Source organism: Aquarana catesbeiana, linkage group LG06, assembly GCF_042186555.1.
Source record: "Aquarana catesbeiana isolate 2022-GZ linkage group LG06, ASM4218655v1, whole genome shotgun sequence".
Taxonomy (NCBI): domain Eukaryota; kingdom Metazoa; phylum Chordata; class Amphibia; order Anura; family Ranidae; genus Aquarana; species Aquarana catesbeiana.
In genome coordinates this window covers 235,903,286-235,925,187 of record NC_133329.1, presented here as the reverse complement: position 1 = coordinate 235,925,187, position 21,902 = coordinate 235,903,286, and the positions used below count along the sequence as shown (strand labels likewise).

General features: G+C 40.6%; 1 protein-coding gene across 2 annotated transcripts in view; it reads left to right on the top strand.

The window, feature by feature from the left end:
- Positions 1 to 21,902, top strand: part of CPSF4 (cleavage and polyadenylation specific factor 4) — a 51,008-nt gene that overhangs the window by 20,760 nt on the left and 8,346 nt on the right. For both annotated transcript variants that reach the window (XM_073633084.1, XM_073633083.1), the window contains exons 4-7: positions 15,514 to 15,609; positions 15,696 to 15,789; positions 18,741 to 18,813; positions 19,285 to 19,452. In XM_073633084.1, the coding sequence (XP_073489185.1) occupies positions 15,514 to 15,609; positions 15,696 to 15,789; positions 18,741 to 18,813; positions 19,285 to 19,452 (431 nt within the window). The remainder of the gene's footprint in view (positions 1 to 15,513; positions 15,610 to 15,695; positions 15,790 to 18,740; positions 18,814 to 19,284; positions 19,453 to 21,902) is intronic.

Sequence of the window (21,902 nt, the reverse complement as noted above, 5' to 3'; positions counted from 1 at the left end):
ATCTCAGCTTTTATTACTACTTTAATATAAAAGGTTTAGATCTCCCTTCCACCCTTCATATAGCTTCATGTCTGACTCCTAGTTATAATGCCCATATATCCTACTTCTGGGTGTATTTATTATTGTGCATATGATAGAAGTAATATATATTATTACTTGTTTTCACAGTATAAATGACCCCTTTATAGTAGCAATTATCTGATTATCTGCTCTTTTTGTACTATAAAGGGCTAATTTTAGTTTTTTTTTTTTTTTAAACCCCATGATGACAGGTGATACAGAAAAAAGCCTGCTGCTACTAAACGTCTTAGTCCTGGTTCACACCAGTGCGTTTTTTGGGGGGATTTTTGCAGAAACGCACTACAGTTCATTAGGGGTGTTGAATATAATCCTAGCATGCATCACGATTCGGGTGTCCACAATGCGGCATCGATGCTACGACCGGCATAATTGGGAGAGCACCCCCATCATACTCTACAAGTTTAAAAAATAACTGTGTCTTAACGAATTACCTCTTATAATACATTAAGTGCCCCACTGTTCAAGTGTACATACCTTTTAAAAAATATGTAGCGATGTAAAGCATATTTCAGAATGTTCCTCGGGGCTCGTGTGACTGCCCGGCGCACAGCTCTCCTCTCTCCATCTAACAGCTACAGTGGGCGGGGCTGAGAATCCTCCTCTGATATCAGCCGAGAGGAGAGCAGCAAGTGGCCAGCCGGGTCTGAATTACAGGTGAGCCGAGGAACAGTCTGAAATATGCAGTATATAAATAGCTACATATTTTTTAAAATGCATTTACAGTGTGGCACTTAATGTACATAAGAGGGGATTCGATAAGGCACAGTTAGTTTAACAGGAGTATGCAGAGTACATATAAGTGTACTCTGCTCACAACTTGTATTGACCTCATGGGAGAGTTCAGGTCCATCTTCCACTGTTAACTCCTAATGTGCTGGAATGTGCAACCGGGAAGAGCTGAACTCTCAGCACTGAGAGATCTGTGAAGTTCACTGTAATCTGTTTGCCAGCAGCAGATTCCATCACTTCTGTCCTCCCGGCAGCAGTGTGTTTCTCTAATATATGAATGCCTGTACCCTGAGTGCCAGTGTCACTGATCCCACCATCCGTCTGCCTGATGCCATCTATCCCTCTGCTTCAGATCCCACCACCCCTCTGCCTGATCCCATCTATCCCTCTGCTTCTGATCCCACCACCCCTCTGCCTCTGATACCACCATCCATCTGCCTGATCCCATCATCCTTCTGCCTCTGATCCCACTACCCCTCTGCCTGATCCCCTCTATCCCTCTGCCTCAGGTCCCAGCATCCCTCTGCCTCAGGTCCCAGCATCCCTCTGCCTCAGGTCCCAGCATCCCTCTGCCTCCGGTCCCAGCATCCTTCCGCCTCCGGTCCCAGCATCCCTCCGCCTCCGGTCCCAGCATCCCTCCGCCTCCGGTCCCAGCATCCCTCCGCCTCCGGTCCCAGCATCCCTCCGCCTCCGGTCCCAGCATCCCTCCGCCTCCGGTCCCAGCATCCCTCCGCCTCCGGTCCCAGCATCCCTCCGCCTCCGGTCCCAGCATCCCTCCGCCTCCGGTCCCAGCATCCCTCCGCCTCCGGTCCCAGCATCCCTCCGCCTCCGGTCCCAGCATCCCTCCGCCTCCGGTCCCAGCATCCCTCCGCCTCCGGTCCCAGCATCCCTCCGCCTCCGGTCCCAGCATCCCTCCGCCTCCGGTCCCAGCATCCCTCCGCCTCCGGTCCCAGCATCCCTCCGCCTCCGGTCCCAGCATCCCTCCGCCTCCGGTCCCAGCATCCCTCCGCCTCCGGTCCCAGCATCCCTCTGCCTTTGATCCCACCATCGCCTGATCCATCTGCCTTTGATCCCACCATCGCCTGATCCATCTGCCTTTGATCCCACCATCGCCTGTGTTGTGAAATCTCATATTAGCCAATGTATTTCATATTGTATATATTGATTTGCATATATTTTATTGATTATTATTATTATTATTATTATTTATATTGTTATATAGTAGTGGTTTTATCAATATTATTATGCAATAAGTAAAGCAACAATTATTAATTTTTAATAATGTATACTGTGTTTTCCATAGATTTAGAAAGTCTTCATTTTTAAATGCTGAACTTTGGATGACCTCTCTGCTTCTTTCTTATACTTTTATAGTTTACTGGGTGAAAGTTCATTAGAATAGATTCAAGTAATATAGAATTGTCTCAAGTCTGAAATGCATATAAATCACAAAAGATAAGATAAGAAAACAGGTGGTTAAAATAATTAGGTGGCATACAGGAAAGTTATGTACAGAACATTAATTAAATTTGACAGGGTCAAACAAAGGTCTTTGAGCCCTCATTAAAACTGTTAAAGTACATTGAATAAGGAAATACATGTGTGTATGTATTTGTGTATGTATGTATGTATGTATGTATGTATATATATATATATATATATATATATATATATATATATATGTAATAATTAGACAATATTGAATTGGTAATTGGCTATGTATGTGTGTATGTATATATATTTATATATGTGTATGTATGTATATATATATATATATATATATTTATTTGATACAGTACTTTTGCATATAGGATTATATAGTAAAGCATATAACACATCTGGTGGGGTTATTGAAAGTTCATTGTCTCATAGTCGTAAATCTGTCATCCTTGAAGCTAGTATCAAGATAAGGAGAGTCTGATAACACAGCTGGGTGCCAGACTGTCTCTATACAGGTGTTTTTAATTGGACAAAGCCAGTTATAAATCACTTTAATGAACATATAGGAATTTTGGGAATAATTAAGTTTATCTGGTTGTAGAACAAGTGTCAGATTTATGGTTAGTTACTTTGACGTAGATCTTAGCGACCAATCACATATAAGAGAGATAGTTGAGATAAGACTTGTGAAATGGTATATAAATGCAAGCTCTGTAATTGTTAGACAGACAAGTCAGATAGGAGCTCATAAGGCTGAACTCTATGTATGCTGCCCTATTGCACGGGTCATAGAGGTCAGAACCAATGGGCAAGTATCTGTCCACAACTTGTCTCCTCGTACGAGTCAGAGAAGACTTCTTGACTTGTTCCAGAATGTGGTCTCAGGTGAATTTCCCTCAAAGACTTGGTCGAGCTGGAACCCAGAACTCTGTGAGGGGACCAGACCACTGGTCGACCGGCTGGTCCCTATCAGGTGACAGGTTCCCAAGAATTGGCAGTAAAGACCCATTCTGGTTCAAGGTGAGAACACTTCACAATCTTTTCAATTTGGTTAGAGGATAAGAATATTTATATCTAATATGCTTGCATTGTAAGAAACTGTATAAATTAGACCTGTATATTGTAATATTTTGAACATAAACCTGTATGTTATCAGCTGTTAATAAACCTGCATTGCTGAAGTTCTGCCTGGTTCGATACTTTACTATTCTACTTCACCTGATCCATCTGCCTTTGATCCCACCACCCCTCTGCCTGATCCCCTCTATCCCTCTGCCTCTGATCCCACCATCCCTCTGCCTGATCCCATCTATCCCTCTGCCTCTGATCCCACCATCCGTCTGCCTGATCCCCTCTATCCCTCTGCCTCTGATCCCCTCTATCCCTCTGCCTCTGATCCCCTCTATCCCTCTGCCTCTGATCCCCTCTATCCCTCTGCCTCTGATCCCCTCTATCCCTCTGCCTCTGATTCCCTCTATCCCTCTGCCTCTGATTCACACCATCCCTCTGCCTCTGATCCCACCATGCCTCTGATCCCACCATGCCTCTGATCCCACTATGCCTCTGATCCCACCATACCTCTGATCCCACCATGGCTCTGCCTCTGATCCCACCATCCCTCTGCCTCTGATCCCACCATCCCTCTGCCCCTGATCCCACCATCCCTCTGCCCCTGATCCCACCATCCCTCTGCCCCTGATCCCACCATCCCTCTGCCTCCTGATCCCACCATCCCTCTGCCTCCTGATCCCACCATCCCTCTGCCCCCTGATCCCACCATCCCTCTGCCCCCTGATCCCACCATCCCTCTGCCCCCTGATCCCACCATCCCTCTGCCCCCTGATCCCACCATCCCTCTGCCCCCTGATCCCACCATCCCTCTGCCCCCTGATCCCACCATCCCTCTGCCCCCTGATCCCACCATCCCTCTGCCCCCTGATCCCACCATCCCTCTGCCCCCTGATCCCACCATCCCTCTGCCCCCTGATCCCACCATCCCTCTGCCCCCTGATCCCACCATCCCTCTGCCCCCTGATCCCACCATCCCTCTGCCCCTGATCCCACCATCCCTCTGCCCCTGATCCATCTGCCCTTGATACTACCATCCGTCTGCCTGAACCCATCTATCCCTCTGCCTCTGATCCCACCATCCGTCTGCCTGATCCCCTCTATCCCTCTGCCTCTGATCCTACCATCATTGTGCCTGATCCCCTCTATCCCTCTGCCTCTGATCCCACCCCCCCGTCTGCCTGATCCCCTCTATCCCTCTGCCTCTGATCCTACCATCATTCTGCCTGATCCCCTCTATCCCTCTGCCTATGATCCCATCTATCCCTCTGCCTATGATCCCATCTATCCTTCTGCCTCTGATCCCACTATCCCTCTGCCTCTGGAGAAAAATTTAGTTTTTCTGATTGCTTGAATGTTCAGAAAAAAAGTTTTTAACCATGCACTGTAATCGTGATGCATCTCCGAATCGAATCGTGAGACCAGTGAAGATGCGCACCCCTACAGTTCATTTAACCTGGTTTCCTATGGGACACCTTCATATCTATGCTTTCTATGCATATCTATGCTTTTTTATTTGGAAAGGGTCAAAGACTTTTTTCACCGCAAAACGTTTTTTTGGTTCAATAGACCAATAGACGTCAATGGAGAAGCTACAGAAAAGCATGTAGTGCATTTTTGCAGCAATTTGCGTTATTTTTTTTTTTTTTATCTGCCCAACAAAAAGATTGCCCAAAAAAATTGGCATAAAAAAATGTAAAATGCAAATCGAAGCAAAGTCACATGTGCAAAAATGCAAGACGCACAGCAAAAGGCACTGTAGAAACGTATTAAAAGCAATCTGTGGACCGAGCCTCATGCTGGCCATACAAGTATCGCTTTTCAGACAAGAATATTCATACGAAAAATCTTTGTACACAAAAGAATGTAATTTGAAAATCTCACTTGCTTTTAACATTCAGTTTTAAAATTTTTGTATGGCCAGCATATAATGTATAACAGTTCTGTCTGAAAATCAGCAAAACATTCTTTATTTTTTTTTCTTTCTTTAAGTAAAAAATTTGATCTAAATCTGATATTTAACAGATTCAACCTCTAATAGTGCATACAGTCTGTTATTCTCAGAGTGGATTAGAGATTTTGCTCCCTAACCATATAGTTGGTTATTTATATTTACCACTGCATAGAGATATTTAACCACTTAAGGATCAGCCTCGTTTTGGATTTTAGGTGTTTACATGTTTAAAACAGGTTTTTTTTTTGCTAGAAAATTACTTAGAACCCCCAAACATTATATATGGTTTTTCTTCTAACACCCTAGAGAATAAAATGGCGGTGGTTGCAATACTTTTTTTTTTGCACCGTATTTGCGCAGCGGTCTTAAAAGCGCACTTTTTTTTGGAAAAAATTCACTTTTTTGAAAAAAAAAAAAAAAAAAATAAGACAACAGTAAAGTTAGCCCAATTTTTTTTTATATTGTGAAATATAATGTTACGCCAAGTAAATTGATACCCAACATGTCACGCTTGAAAATTGCGCCCGCTCGTGGAATGGCTTCAAACTTTTACCCTCAAAAATCTCCATGTTTAAAAAATTCTACAGGTTGCATATTTTGCGTTACAGAGGAGGTCTAGGGCTAGAATTATTGCTCTCGCTCTACTGGTCGCTGCGATACCTCACATGTGTGGTTTGACCACCGGTTTCTTATGCGGGCGCTACTCGCGTATACGGGGGGGTTTTAAAATTTTCTTTTTTTCATTATTTATTTTACAATATTTTATTTATTTTTACACTGTTTTAAAAAAAAAATGGTGTCACTTTTATTCCTATTACAAGGAATGTAAACATCCCTTGTAATAGAAAAAAGCATGGCAGGACCTCTTAAATATGAGATCTTGGGTCAAAAAGACCTCAGATCTCGTATTTACATTAAAATGCAATAAAATAAAAAAAAAAAGTCATTAAAAAAAATGACATTTGAAAAAATGTGCCTTTAAGAGGCGTGGACGGAAGTGACGTTTTGACGTCGCTTCCGCCCAGCAGTGTCATGGAGACGAGTGGGCGCCATATTAGCCTCACTCGTCTCCAGACACACCACAGAGGAGGACGCGATCGCCTCCGCCGCTACCGATGGCTCCGGTAAGCGGCGGAGGGCACCGGATCGCGGCGGGAGGGGGGGCCCTCTCCCGCCACCGATAAAAGTGATCTCGTGGCGAATCCGCCGCAGGGACCACTTTTATCTGAAAGCCGGCCGCTGCACGAAAACGGGGATACCGGGGTTATGGCAGCTAGCTGCTGTCATAACAACGATATCCGCCGCCAAAGTTTGGACGTACATCGTCGTGCGGCGGTCGGTAAGTGGTTAAGAATAAATTGCCTTTTTTTATACTTTACATATTAACTAAATTATACACCACACTTGTTTTAAGGTTATCATCCGATTAATCGAAACAATAATCGACCAACTAATCGATTATGAAAATAATCGTTAGTTGCAGCCCTATCATAACCCAAGTGCACTTGAGCTTGAGGTCACAAACTGATGGCCGGACATTTTCCTTTAAGATTTTCTGGTAGAGCTCAGAATTCATGGTTCCATCAATTATGGTAAGTCATCCAGGTCTTGAAGCTGCAAAGCAGCCCCAGACCATCACGCTACCACCACCATGTCTGACTGTTGGTATGATGTTCTTGTTATGAAATGCTGTATTAGTTTTATGCCAGATGTAACGGGACGCACACCTTCCAAAAAGTAAAATCTTTGTCTCATCGGTCCACAGAATATTTGCCTAAAAATCTTGGGGATAATCAAGATGTTTTTTGGTAAATGTGAGATGAGCCTTTGTGTTTTTTGGTCAGCAGTGGCTTTGGCCTTGGAACTCTCCCATGGATGCCATTTTTGCCCAGTCTTTGTTATTGTTGAATCATGAACACTGATCTTACCTTAGGCAAGTGAGGCCTGCAGTTCTTTGGATGGTCTGGGTTCTTTTATGACTTCCTGGATGAGTCGTCGTCATGCTCTTGGAGTAATTTTTGTAGGCCGGCCACTCCTGGGAAGGTTCACCACTGTTCCACGTTATCTCCATTCCTGGATAATGGAATCCCCATGGTTCACTGGCGTTCCAAAGCCTTAGAAATGGCTTTGAAATCCTTCCTAGACCGATACATGTACATTACTTGGTTTCTAATCTAATCTGTTCTTGAATTTGTTTAGATTGTGGCATGATGTGTGGCTTTTTGTGATCTGTTAGCGTGCTTCAGTTTGTCAGACAGCTTCTATTGATGTGATTTCTTGATTCAACAGGTCTGGCAGTAATCAGGCCTGGGTGTGGCAAGTGAAATTTAACTCAGCTTTCCAAAAAATTGTGGTTAATCACAGTTCATTCATGATTCAGCATGGGAGGGGAGCAATAACTTTTTCACATAGGGCCAGGCAGGTTTGAACAGCTTTTTTCCCTTAATAAATGAAATAATAATTTTAAAAAACGCATCTTGGATTTACTCTGGTTATCTTTGTGTAATATTAAAATTTTTTGATTGTGAGGGCATCTCCTGTGCACAGCTCTCTTCAGATCATCTCGCAGATTTTCTGGGCCATTGGCTGGGCCATTCGAAAACTTTAATCGTCTTCTGGTAAAGCCATTCCTTTGTTGATTTGGATGTATGCTTTGGGTCGTTGTCATGCTGAAAGATGAAGTTCCTCTTCATCTTCAGCTTTCTAGCAGAAGCCTGAAGGTTTTGTGCCAATATTGACTGGTATTTGGAACTGTTCATAATTCCCTCTACCTTGACTAAGGCCCCTTTTCCAGTTGAAGAAAAACAGCCCCAAAGCATGATGCTGCCATTACCATGCTTCACTGTGGGTATGGTGTTCTTTTGGTGATGTGCAGTGTTGTTTTTTGCGCCAAATATATCTTTTGGAATTATGGCCAAAAAGTTAAACCTTGGTTTCCTCAGACCATAACACATTTTCCCACGTGCTTTTGGGAGACTTCAGATGTTCTTTTGCAAAATTTAGCCGTGCTTGGATGTTTTTCTTCGTAAGAAAAAGCTTCCATCTTGCTACTCTACCCCATAGCCCAGAGATATGAAATACAGTTGCAATAAAAAGTATGTGAACCCTTTTGGAATTATATGGATTTCTGCACAAATTGGTCATAAAATGTGATCTGATCTTCATCTAAGTCACAACAATAGACAATCATAGTCTGCTTAAACTAATAGCACACAAAGAATTAAATGTTACCATGTTTTTATTGAACACACCATGTTAACATTCACAGTGCAGGTGGAAAAAGTATGTGAAACCCTAGACTAATGAGATCTCCAAGAGCTAATTGGAGTGAGGTGTCAGCCAACTGGAGTCCAATCAATGAGATGAGATTGGAGGTGTTGGTTACAGCTGCCCTGCCCTATAAAAAACACACACCAGTTCTGGGTTTGCTTTTCACAAGAAGCATTGCCTGATGTGAATGATGCCTCGCACAAAAGAGCTCTCAGAAGACCTACGATTAAGAATTGTTGACTTGCATAAAGCTGGAAAGGGTTATAAAAGTATCTTCAAAAGCCTTGCTGTTCATCAGTCTATAAATGGAGTAAGTTCAGCACTGCTGCTACTCTCCCTAGGAGTGGGCGTCCTGTAAAGATGACTGCAAGAGCACAGCGCAGACTGCTCAATGAGATGAAGAAGAATCCTAGAATGTCCGCTAAAGACTTACAAATGTCTCTGGCATATGCTAACATCCCTGTTAGCGAATCTACGATACGTAAAACACTAAACAAGAATGGATTTCATGGAAGGATACCACAGACGAAGCCACTGCTGTCCAAAAAAAACATTGCTGCACATTTACAGTTTGCACAAGAGCACCTGGATGTTCCACAGCAGTACTGGCAAAATATTCTGGGGACAGATGAAACCAAAGTTGAGTTGTTTGGAAGAAACACACAACACTATGTGTGGAGAAAGAGGCACAGCACACCAACATCAAAACCTCATCCCAACTGTGAAGTATGGTGGTGGGGGCATCATGGTTTGGGGCTGCTTTGCTGCGTCAGGGCCTGGATGGATTGCTATCATCAAAGGAAAAATGAATTCCCAAGTTTATCAAGACATTTTGCAGGAGAACTTAAGGCCACCTGTCCACCAGCTGAAGATCAACAGAAGATGGGTGTTGCAACAGAATGGCTTAAACAGAAGAAAATACGCCTTCTGGAGTGGCCCAGTCAGAGTCCTGACCTCAACCCGATTGAGATGCTGTGGCATGACCTCAAGAAAGTGATTCACACCAGACATCCCAAGAATATTGCTGAACTGAAACAGTTCTGTAAAGAGGAATGGTCAAGAATTACTCCTGACCGTTGTGCACGTCTGATCTGCAACTACAGGAAACGTTTGGTTGAAGTTATTGCTGCCAAAGGAGGTTAAACCAGTTATTAAATCCAAGAGTTCACATACTTTTTCCACCTGCACTGTAGATGTTTACATGGTGTGTTCAATAAAAACATGGTAACATTTAATTATTTGTTATTAGTTTAAGCACACTGTGATTGTCTATTGTTGTTGTTAGATGAAGATCAGATCACATTTTATGACCAATTTGTGCAGAAATCCATATCATTCCAAAAGGGTTCACATACTTTTTATTGCAACTATATATGGGAGATTGTTGTCACATGTACCACACAGCCAGTAGTTGCCAGATATTCTTGCAGCTACTTTAATGTTGCTGTAGGCCTCTTGGCGGCCTCCCTGACCAGTTTTCTTCTCGTCTTCTCATCAATTTTGGAGGGAGGTCCAGTTCTTTGTAATGTCTCTGTTGTGCCATATTTTCTCCACTTGATGACTGTCTTCACTGCGTTTCATGGTATATCTAATGCCTCGGAAATTCTTTTGTACCCTTCGCCTGACTGATACCTTTTAACAATGAGATCCCTCTGATGCTTTGGAAGCTGTCTACTGACCATGGCTTTTGCTGTAGGATGCGACTAAGAAAATGCCAGGAAAGACCTACTAGAACAGCTGAACTTTATTTGGAGTTAATAAGAGGTTAAATGATGGCAGGTGTGTACCGACTCCTATTTAACATGAGTTTGAATGTGATTGCTTAATTCTGAACACAGCTACATCCTCAGTTATAACCGGGTGTGCACACTTATACAACCCCATTATTTTAGTTTTTTATTATTACTTCCCCCATCCTAAAAGATTTGTTTGTTTTTCAATTGAGTTGAACAGTTTACAGGTCACATTAAAGGTGGAAAAAGTCTCATTTTTTTTACAGCAGAAAAACCTGACATTTTAACAGGGGTGTGTAGACCTTTTATATCCAGTGTGTGTGTGTGTGTGTGTGTGTGTGTGTGTGTGTGTGTGTGTGTGTGTGTGTGTAACAGTGGATATAAAAAGTCTACCCACCCCTGTTAAAATGTCAGATTTCTGTGATGTAAAAAAATGAGACAAAGATAAATAATTTCAGAACTTTTTCCACCTTTTAATGTGACCTATAAACTGTACAACTCAGTCGAAAAACAAATTGAAATCTTTTAAGGGGGGGGGGAGTAAAAATTTAAAAATTAACGTGGTTGCATAAGTGTGCACACCCTATTATAACTGGGGATGTAGCTTTGTTCGGAATTAAGCAATCAGTTTCAAACTCATGTTAAATAGGAGTCCGTACACACCTGCCATCATTTTAAAGTTCCATTGATTAACCACAAATAAAGTTCAGCTGTTCTAGTAGGTCTTTCCTGACATTTTCTTAGTCGCATCCTACAGCAAAAGCCATGGTCCGGAGAGAGCATCAGAGGGATCTCATTGTTAAAAGGTATCAGTCAGGGGAGGGGTACAAAAGAATTTCCAAGGCATTAGATATACCATGGAACAGGACAGTCATCAAGTGGAGAAAATATGGCACAACAGTGACATTCCCAAGAACTGGACATTCCTCCAAAATTGATGAAAAGACAAGAAGAAAACTGGTCAGGGGGGCTGCCAAAAGGCCTACAGCAACATTAAAGGAGCTGTGGGAATATCTGGCAAGTACTGGCTGTGTGGTACATGCGACAACAATCTCCTGTATTCTTCATATGTCTGGGCTATAGGGTAGAGTGGCAAGACGGAAGCCCTTTTTTACGAAGAAAAACATCCAAGCCCAGCTAAATTTTGCAAAAACACATCCTGAAGTCTCCCAAAAGCATGTGGGAAATGTATTATGGTCTGAGGAAACCAATGTTGAACTTTTTGGCCGAAATTCCAAAAGATATGTTCGGCTCAAAAAACAACACTGCACATCACCAAAAGAACACCATACCCACCATGAAGCATGGTGGTAGCAGCATCATGCTTTGGGGCTGTTTTTATTCAGCTGGAACAGGGGCCTTAGTCAAGGTAGAGAGAATTGGGAACTGTTCCAAATACCAGTCAATATTGGCACAAAACCTTCATGCTTCTACTAGAACGCTGAACATGAAGTGGAACTTCATCTTTCGGCATGACCCAAAGCATTCATCCAAATCAACAAAGGAATGGCTTCACCAGAAGAGGATTAAAGCCCAGACCTGAATCCGATTGAAAATTTGTGGGGTGGTCTGAAGAGGGCTGTGCACAGGAGATGCCCTCACAATCTGAGATGCCCTCACAATCTGACAGATTTGGAGTGTTTTTGCAAAGAAGCTTGGGCAAATATTGCCAAGTCAAGATGTGCCAAGACTCATGCCCAAAAAGACCGAGTGCTGTAATAATCAAAAGGTTCTTCAACAAAGTATTAGTTTAAGGGTGTGCACACTTATGCAACCATATTATTTTAGTTTTTTATTTTTACTTCCCTCCACCTAAAAGATTTCAGTTTGTTGTTCAACTGAGTTGTACAGTTTATAGGTCACATTAAAGGTGGAAAAAGTTCTAAAATGATATTTATCTTCCTCTCATCTTTCTCCTTTTTTTTTTTTTTTTAACATCACAGAAACCTGACATTCTAACAGGGGTGTGTAGACTTTTTATATCCACTGTGGTGTGTGTTTTTTTCTTTTCATACTAGTAATGCTGGTGATTCGGCAACTTATAATGTGACTGTGATAGTGCAGCGGTCACTGGGTTGGAACTAACTGCCACTGACATCACCAGTGACATCACCAGTGACACTAATACTATACACTGTCACTGTACTAATGACACTGGCTGGGAAGGAGTTAACATTAGTGCTATCAAGGGGTTAACCACTTCAAAACAGGGCACTTTCCACCCTTCCTGCCCATGACAATTTTCAGCAATGTCACACTTTGAATGACAATTGCGCCAAACCCAAACTACATTTTTATAATTTTCTTCCAACAAATAGAGCTTTCTTTTCGTGGTATTTGATCACCACTGGGTTTTTTATTTTTTGCTAAACAAATTATAAAGACCACATTTTTTGGAGGAAAAAAAAGTATTTCTTATATGTTATAAAATTTTGTTTTCTCCTTCACTGATGAGGTGGCACTGGTGAGGCACCAATATGTAGAATTGATGGGCACTGATGGGCACTAATAGATGGCACTGATGAGGTCCTGACAGCCATTACTGATGGGCACTGATTGGCACTTTGGGCATTGATTGGCATTGTGGTGGGCACCTCTGATAGGGGCTGGGCTGATAATCAATGCGCTGATTATCAGCGCACACCCCCCTCTGACAGGAGAGCCGCCAATCAGCTCTCCGTCAGCATGAACCCAGGAAAGTCAAATCCAGCACTTCCTGGTTACCGCTGTGATCAGCTGTGATTGGTCACAGCTGATGATGTGGTAAAGAGTCTACGTCATAGGCTCTTTACCAAGATAGGAGATGCGGTGTGTCGGAGTGACACACCGCACCACGGATTGCCGCTCTGTACGCCCTTGGGGACGCACACAAGCAGCTTATGCTGCCGGACGTCATATGTCTCCCAGTCAGGGTAACGGAGCCACATTGCAGAAGTTAATCCGCAAAGGAGGTGGGTGGGAAGTGATTAAATGTGTGTAATGTGTGCTACTTTTTACTAAAGATCTCTGTTTCTTATCCCTGCTTTGCAGAGATAAGAAACAGAGGTATTGTTCCTTCTGTACAGAGCCCTGTGTTGATTGTCAGCACAGAGCTTTGGGCTGTGATTGGACACAGCCAATCAGCAGGTCCCGTCCATGAATCATTGGCTGGGACCTGTTGACAAACTCCCCCTGTGTACAATCGCATGCGTGCGCCCTGAACCCAGAAGCAGGCAGCGATGTACCAGTACGTTGCTTTGCCTGTACGGGCCGGCCGCTCACAGTACGTTGAGGTTGAGAGGTCCTTAAGTGGTTAAAGTATTGTTCTAAAGCTTAACTCTAGCCCAGATTTTTCTCTTTAGTTTTGTTATAGCCTGGAAGGAAATTTGTTTGTTTTTTGTTTTTTTTTGCTGTGACTTCATTGGGGAGGTTTGCCCTTATTTCCTATGTCTCTAATATATGTAGAATAAATGTAGTTTGGTCATCAGTAGGACAGGAAGGCACAGGCAGCAATGATAATATTGTTAGAAGTTCTAAATGCTCCCTCCTAATGATGCGTTTCTAGTTTTGACTAAAATTCCCCTAAAAGCTCATACAGGCATTTTTCTCTGAGGGATACAGTAATTTAAAGGACATCTATGGTCACAGCATACACATTCATTTTATAACCTCAGCATTGTAATAGGTATTTTTGACAATCCAATATAAGCTCTGAGTGCTGCCTGTCTGCTGTCCATCTCTTTTCACAACTTCCTGGATTCCCTGCATGCTTTGCAGCTTCTCCTCTGCTGTTTACTTTCAATTTCTGAGGACATACATATCCCACGATTCCTTGCTGCCTGCAAGCTATGATTCCTGAACTGACCGTCTCAGTGAACTCCTCCTCTCAGCACCTCTGTAGTTCAGAAGGCAGGCTCTGTGAAATGTGTGACACTGCAGTGCCTACCCACAGGACATAGTGAATATGGGTCACTGAATTAGAAAAAGTAGATGCCTGGGGATTTTCAAGAAGTCAGTTTGAAGTATATCAAGACTGTTCAGATTAACGCTTTCCTGCCCAGCCCTGGTGTGCTTTTTGCTAGGCTATTATGCCCAGGGGACAGTAAGGTCTGCCTGATCACATGACCACTGTGATTTGCTGACACAGTGGTTCTATGCTCAGGAGCCAGTCCTGTCGGCTCCCAAACTTTACTAGAGACCAGGAGCTGAGATGCACAGTGAGTGCATTCTCAGCACAGAAACACCTATGGATGCATACAGTATGTGTGGCTCATGTGCATTAACCACTTCTGGACCACCCCACGCAGATATACTGCAGCGGGGCAGCCCTCCTGCATGAAATCACGTACCTGTACGTGATTTCGTGCACTGGGTCGGGTGCGCCGCCAGCGCCCCACTCCCGCTGTGATTGGACATAGCGGGTGCCAATCAGCAGGTTTTTTTTTCCGGCACCCCACGATCGTTCTGGGGAGAGGCAGAACAGTGGTCTGCCTGAGGTGGGAAGATGGAGATCTTGTGTTTTTCTGCTAAGCAGAACCCCCCCCCCCCCCCCTCACAGATGTTAACCCCTTCCCTGCCAGTGTTATTAGTACAGTGACTGCAATTTTTTTTAGCACTGATTGCTGTATTGGTGTTTCTGGTCCCCAAAAAGTGTCACTTAGTGTCAGATTTGTCCGCTGCAATGTCGCAGTCCCGCTAAAAATTACTGATCGCTGCCATTCCTAGTAAAAACAATAATACAGTTCAGTAAATATATCCCATAGTTTGGTTTGCTTAAAAGTCATAGCATCTACAATCAATATACGTTTATTGGGATTTTTTTTACCAAAAACATGGAGCAGAATACATATTGGCCTAAATTAATGAATAAATTAGATTTTTTTACATTTTTTTCAATTGGGTATGCTTTATAGCAGAAAGTAAAAAATATTTGGGGTTTTTTCAGAATTGTTGGTCTTTTTTTGTTTATAGGGCAAAAAAAATAAAATTCTATGTGGGTACAGCGTCATATGACCGCGCAATTTTAAGTTAAAGAAACAGTGCCATATCGCAAAAAATGGCCTGGTCATGAAGGGTGGGTAAACCGTCCCGGAGCTTAAGTGGTTAAAGCCCACCCTCTTTGTGCTGCATATATGTTACATGGGTGGCCAGAAGTTAATAGAGAGTAGGCTAGAAGTAATTAAAATGAAATGTAAAAATGAATATATGGTTTTACGTTCTGACCATAGATGCACTTAAACTAAATCTCTTGTTTATTAGGGGAGTGCAGCAACAAGGAGTGTCCATTTTTACACATTGACCCAGAATCAAAGATAAAAGATTGCCCTTGGTATGATCGAGGCTTCTGTAAACATGGTAAGAAGCATGACCAGGCTGCTTGATAAAAATAATATTGTAATAAGTGGCTTGTAAAAAAATAAAACTTGTTTTTGTGCTTCCAGGTCCCCTGTGCAGACATCGGCATACACGCAGAGTTATATGTGTCAACTATTTGGTGGGATTTTGTCCAGAAGGCCCTGGCTGTAAATTTATGCAGTGAGTTCCCTTTCTTCGTATTCAGTCAGGTGCTATTGCCAAAAGCAGCATAAAACCAAACAACTATGTAAAATGGTTTTGTTTCCAATAATTTTTAGTGGCAAATTTCAGATAAACATAAATTAAAATAAACCTATGCACCACTCCTATACATAATAATGGAAAAACTGAAATAGCTGCTGACACTAATCACAATCCTATATGTATATATCAATTCATCAAACAATCAACAGTGAGGTGCTAAAACATTCTAAATGTTTTATTTATGCACTTCATGTGCATAAATCATGGAAATATAAGTATTTTGATCATACCAAATGGATGTCACTCCATAAATGAAACCAAAAAAACATGCAGTGCATAAACAATTAAAAAACTGAAAAACAGTGTTCATACAAAACATCTAATATAACTTGCAAAAAATAAATTAATTAAATTAAAAATGGTCCATAAGGTGAAAAAATCCCCACAATAAAGTGCTTCACAATAGGTGTTCAAATTGAATCCACTCCTCTGTGCTCAAAAAAGATACACATTGGATCTTTCTTTGAGCACAGAGGAGTAGATTCAATTGGTCTATCACATAAAATTCCCAAAAAATACATTTACGTTTTTGGTTGTGACATAACAAAATGTGTAAAATTTCAAGGTGTATGAATATTTTTTCAAGGCACTGTATATTACAGCTTATCAATACTTAGATGTGGTAAATTGTACAGAACGAGACAGCGGAATCAAATTAAACACCACATCCCAATAAACTAGAAAATAAGAAGGGGAAATAGAGGTGACAAACCTCAGGACTTTTAAAAAGGTGTTGGGCATGAAAAATGTAATGGACAATTACACAATGAATAAAATTTAATATTTATTACAATGATAAAAACATGAGAACAATGTTCCATGCCTAACCAAAATCAATTGTTCTATAAAAAGGCATATGTACAAACACTAGCACTCAACATGTTTCGCTTTGAACAAAGCTTCCTCAAGAGATTCCGGTGTGACGTGTTGTATGCTATAGACAGCAAAAGGATTGGAATGAGTACTCATTTTGGTTTGTTTTGATGCACAAAACATATTTATCAATTGTATTGGCATAAAATAAATATGCAAGTATTCGATGATAATAACGTCAGTATCATTAAAGGGCATTAGGAATGTATAGATATAAAGAAAGATGAACCTTAACCAGATTGCTACAGATCAATATATAACTTCAAATTTAGATTTAGATAAGAGTACATGTCCCATATATGCACAGAGCGTCCCATTATAGAAATGTCCTCCGGTGTTTGCAAAAGGAATATGAACTAATGAAACTTCCTAAAAAGGAAACAAGGAAAAAATATACATAATATAATGGATGTATAAAATATCAATTTATGATGTTAAGGTAAAAAGTATCCCATCCAAACAATAATTGGAAGAAAAACTGTCAGGATAGATTACCTTAATGAGACTGGAAAAGAATCAATTTGTGACTTCTTGTGCCTGCTGGTCAAAATTGATGTCCAGCATGACTTATCAATCCAGAAAGAGTAACTATCCAGCTGGGATGCAGTTCATACATACACAGCAAGATGGACTTCAGGCAAGGGGGAGTAGTTCAGAAGCTAATGCTCCCGAAGGAGAACCTGAAACATAGTACATCGCCACGTCTAAATCTAAATTTCAAGTTATATATTGATCTGTAGCAATCTGGGTAAGGTTCATCTTTCTTTATATCTATACATTCCTAATGCCCTTTAATGATATTGATGTTATTATCGAATACTTGCATATTTATTTTATGCCAATACAATTGATAAATATGTTTTGTGCATCAAAACAAACCAACATGAGTACTCATTCCAATACTTTTGTTGTCTATAGCATACAACACGTCATACCGGAATCTCCTGAGGAAACTTTGTTCAAAGCGAAACATGTTGAGTGGTAGTGTCTTTACATATGCCTTTTTATAGAACAATTGATTTTGGTTAGGAATGGAACATTGTTCTCATGTTTTTTATCTTTGTAATAAATATTACATTTTATTAATTGTGTAATTATCTATTACATTTTTCATACCCAACACCTTAAAAGTCCAGAGGTTTGTCACCTATTTCCCCTTCTTATTTACTTAGATGTGGTAGCTGCTTTTCATTTTTTTTTAGGCATTTATTTTCTTTGTCACCTGTTCATTTGGACAGTAAGACTTTTTTTTTCAACTTCAGCAGTTAGAAGGTTGAGATAAACAATTTAACACCAATCATGACCACCTTTTATTAATTTATGTAAAATCTTTATCCCAAAGAAAGAGTTGAGGAGTGAGTGTAGCCACTATAACATCGGAAGGGTGTTACAGGCTAGATCATAGGGTAGAATTAAAAGGGGGGGAAAAAAAAGACTAAACTGAAAAAACAAATGCAGCCACCACATCAAAGGACTGGTAAGTATATATATATATATATATATATATATATATATATATATATATATATATATATATATATATATATATATATATATATATATATATATAAAATTTGCTCTTGCTGCTGTCAGTCACTGCCAGCAAGGAGGGGGCAGGGCTGAGCCTATGGACACAAACACAGCTGGCTTGGAACGAGCATGCATGAGTGCTCCCATATCAAGCGGCTTGCTATGGGAGCATTCAGTGGGGGGGGGAGCCAGAAGCATTGGCAGGGGACCCAAAAAGAGGAGGATCGGGGCTATTCTGTGCAAAACCTTTACACAGAGCAGGTAAGTATAACATTATGTAGTGTGTATGTATGTGTGTGTGTGTGTGTGTGTGTGTGTATATATATATATATATATATATATATATATATATATATATATATATATATATATATATATATATATATATATATATATATATATATATATATATATATATAATATAATATATATTTTGAAAAAAACCATACTGTTTGATTTTGCAGCCCACGGTTTGAACTACCCATGGGTGCTACTGAACAACCTCCTCTACCTCAGCAAACACAGCACCAGCAAAAGGTAATTCTATTACATCACCTGCTAGGAAGTAGGGGCAAACTCCAACTAGAACACATTTATAAGACTATGTTATTCAATTGCTACAGTTATAAATTGCATACCCGCTGTAATCTCTTAATACTCTGCTTTAAATTCTGGGCCTTCGTGATTATTCCAAAAGCTTGCCTGCACATTCCTATAGGGCAGCATGGATGCTTATCAAAGTGATGGGCTAATGGGAATGTGTGTGGGGGGGTGGCATGCTCCAACACTACTTTGAATTATTGGAGCTTTGTTGTCATTATGACCCAGCATTCAGACATAAAACAAAGTATTAGGGGTAAATGTACCTTTATAGCTGCTGTATTTATTTATTTATTTAATTTTTTTTAACTTGCCATGTCCAAAAAAAAAAGAAATCTAACCTCTACAGACCAGCAGTGATTTTGTACATCTAGCACGTTATTACATTTTTTATTTTTTTTTTTACAGCAAAATAATATCCAGACATCACAGAGACCGTCCTCTCTTATACAGTTAACAAGTCAGAGCTCACCAGGTCAACAACGTTCTCCACAGACAATAGGAGTCATGCAAGTACAAAGCAACAATACTGGAAACCGGGGACCTAGGCCACTTGATCAGGTCACCTGTTATAAGGTCAGATATAACATGACATCACTTGTAAAGCATTTTGCTTTTATCTTTTTGTATAAGTGTAAGTGGTACTTGTGTGTATAACTGAATGGTCTCATTAATACAGACTGACCATAGGAAAGAATGTATCCACCGAAAAAAAAATATATATATATCATCTCATTTATAGTATAAATTATCCAGATTGCACCCCTTGCAGTCATTTTAAAGCAGAATAGTTTTCCCATGTCAGCTTTCGTTCTGTTGATTCATCAAACACTTTGGGGTTTGTAAATAAGAAAAGAAAGAAAATGCAGACCTATTTGTCCTTTTTAAAACTGCAAGTTTGTTTGTGCAAATAAGGGCAAAATCGAATGTTACTAGGCTATTTTCTCTCCAGCACATATGTTATTTATAGAGAATAGAATAAATCAGGAAATTACCTCATTACGGCCAATAGATGAAGTTGATGATCATGGAAAATAAATATGCATTTCCTATGATCGTTATCTCCATCTACTGGCCATCATGCAATATTTTCCCAAAGCACACTATTTTTAATGAATGAATAACATTTGACCTGGAGAGGAAATAGCAGAGTAACGTTCGATTTTGCCCCTTTTTACACAGAACAAATTTACATGCAGTTTCACTGGTTGAAAAGCTCAGTTTTTTTCTTTTTTTTTTGTAATACAGTCCTTTTTAGTCATTAATTTTGTATCGCAAGTATTACATTCAGTATGTATTTTGTAATGAAAACTAGGGGTTGTGTGACAATATGAACAAAATGAATGCATAGTTAAAAAAAGAATAGCCTCGTTTTGAGATTTTGGTATTTACAAGTTTTTTTTTGTTTTTTTTTTTGCTAGAAAATTACTTGGAACCCCCAAACATTATATATTGTTTTTTTTCTAACACCCTAGAGAATAAAATGCACAGCGGTCTTACAAGCACACTTTTTTTGGAAAAAATTCACTTTTTTGAATAAAAAAAATATGACAACAGTAAAGTTAGCCCAATTTTTTTTTATATTGTGAAAGATAATGTTACACCAAGTAAATTGATACCCAACATGTCACGCTTCAAAATTGCGCCCGCTCGTGGAATGGCGTCAAACTTTTACCCTTAAAAATCTCCATAGGCGACATTTAAAAAATTGTACAGGTTGCATGTTTTGAGTTACAGAAGAGGTCTAGGGCTACAATTATTGCTCTCGCTCTAACATGTGTGGTTTGACCACGGTTTCATATGCGGGTGCTACTCATGTATGCGTTCGCTTCTGCGCGTGAGCTCGCCGGAACAGGGTGCTTTAAAAAAATTTTTTTTTTACTTATTTATTTTACTTGATTTTATTTATTTTTTCACTGTTTTTTTTTTTTTTTTTATTGGGTCACTTTTATTCCTATTACAAGGAATGTAAACATCCCTTGTAATAGAAAAAAGCATGACAGGTCCTCTTAAATATGAGATCTGGGGTCAAAAAGTCCTTAGATCTCATATTTGGACTAAAATGCAATAAAAAAAAAAAAAAAAATTTTCAGTTGAAAAAATGACATTGAAAAAATGTGCCTTTAAGACGGATGGGCAGAAGTGACATTTTGACGTTGCTTCTGCCCTGCTATGGTATGGAGACGGGTGGGGGCCATCTTAGCCTCGCTCGTCTCCATAACCAGCCACGGATAGGACCCAATCGCCGGCTCCGGTAAGCGGCGGAGGGTGTGAGGGGGGGGGCCCCTCTACTGCCACCGATAATAGCGATCTTGCTGCGAATCCACCACAGAGACCACCATTATCGTAAACATGGCCGGCTCCTGTAGAGATGGATACCTCGGTTGTGGCAGCAGATGCTGCCGTTACCGAGATATCCATCCTCAAAGTGCCGACGTTTATGTACAGGAGTCGGTCGGCAAGTGGTTAAGACAATTGACCAACACTACAGGTCCTGTAACAGCAGTAATAACAAAGTACATTGGACATAAGATATGTGAAACAGTCCTATGGAGTTATAATTGCAGAGAGCTAATTCATAAAAAATTTGACCGGAGCAGAAAATTTTATAGAGAATATGGGGAATTTGCAAGGTGTGTGTTCCAAATGTGTTTTTTTGTTTTTGTTTTTTTTTAATGATTATTATTTATGGAGATTTAGGGAGAAAAGTAAACAAAAAAAAAAACTTTACATTTTCAACCAGTGGGTAACTGTCAAATAACTAGTTTTGCTGTAGATACAAAGTAAAATATTTTATTTTACCACAATACCTAGAGCACATTTAGACCTGTCTGTTCATGTGCATTGTCTTAAGGCAGCCTATTATTTTGAATGGACTAAAAAAACAGACATCCAGCATTTTTTACAACACACAGTAGTGCATTACCGTGCATTCCTGACACAGCATGACAGCATATACGTATGGGTAGGCTCTGCCCCCTGCCCTATCACAGGACCGGTTATACTATAAGATTAGGTCTCCTCCC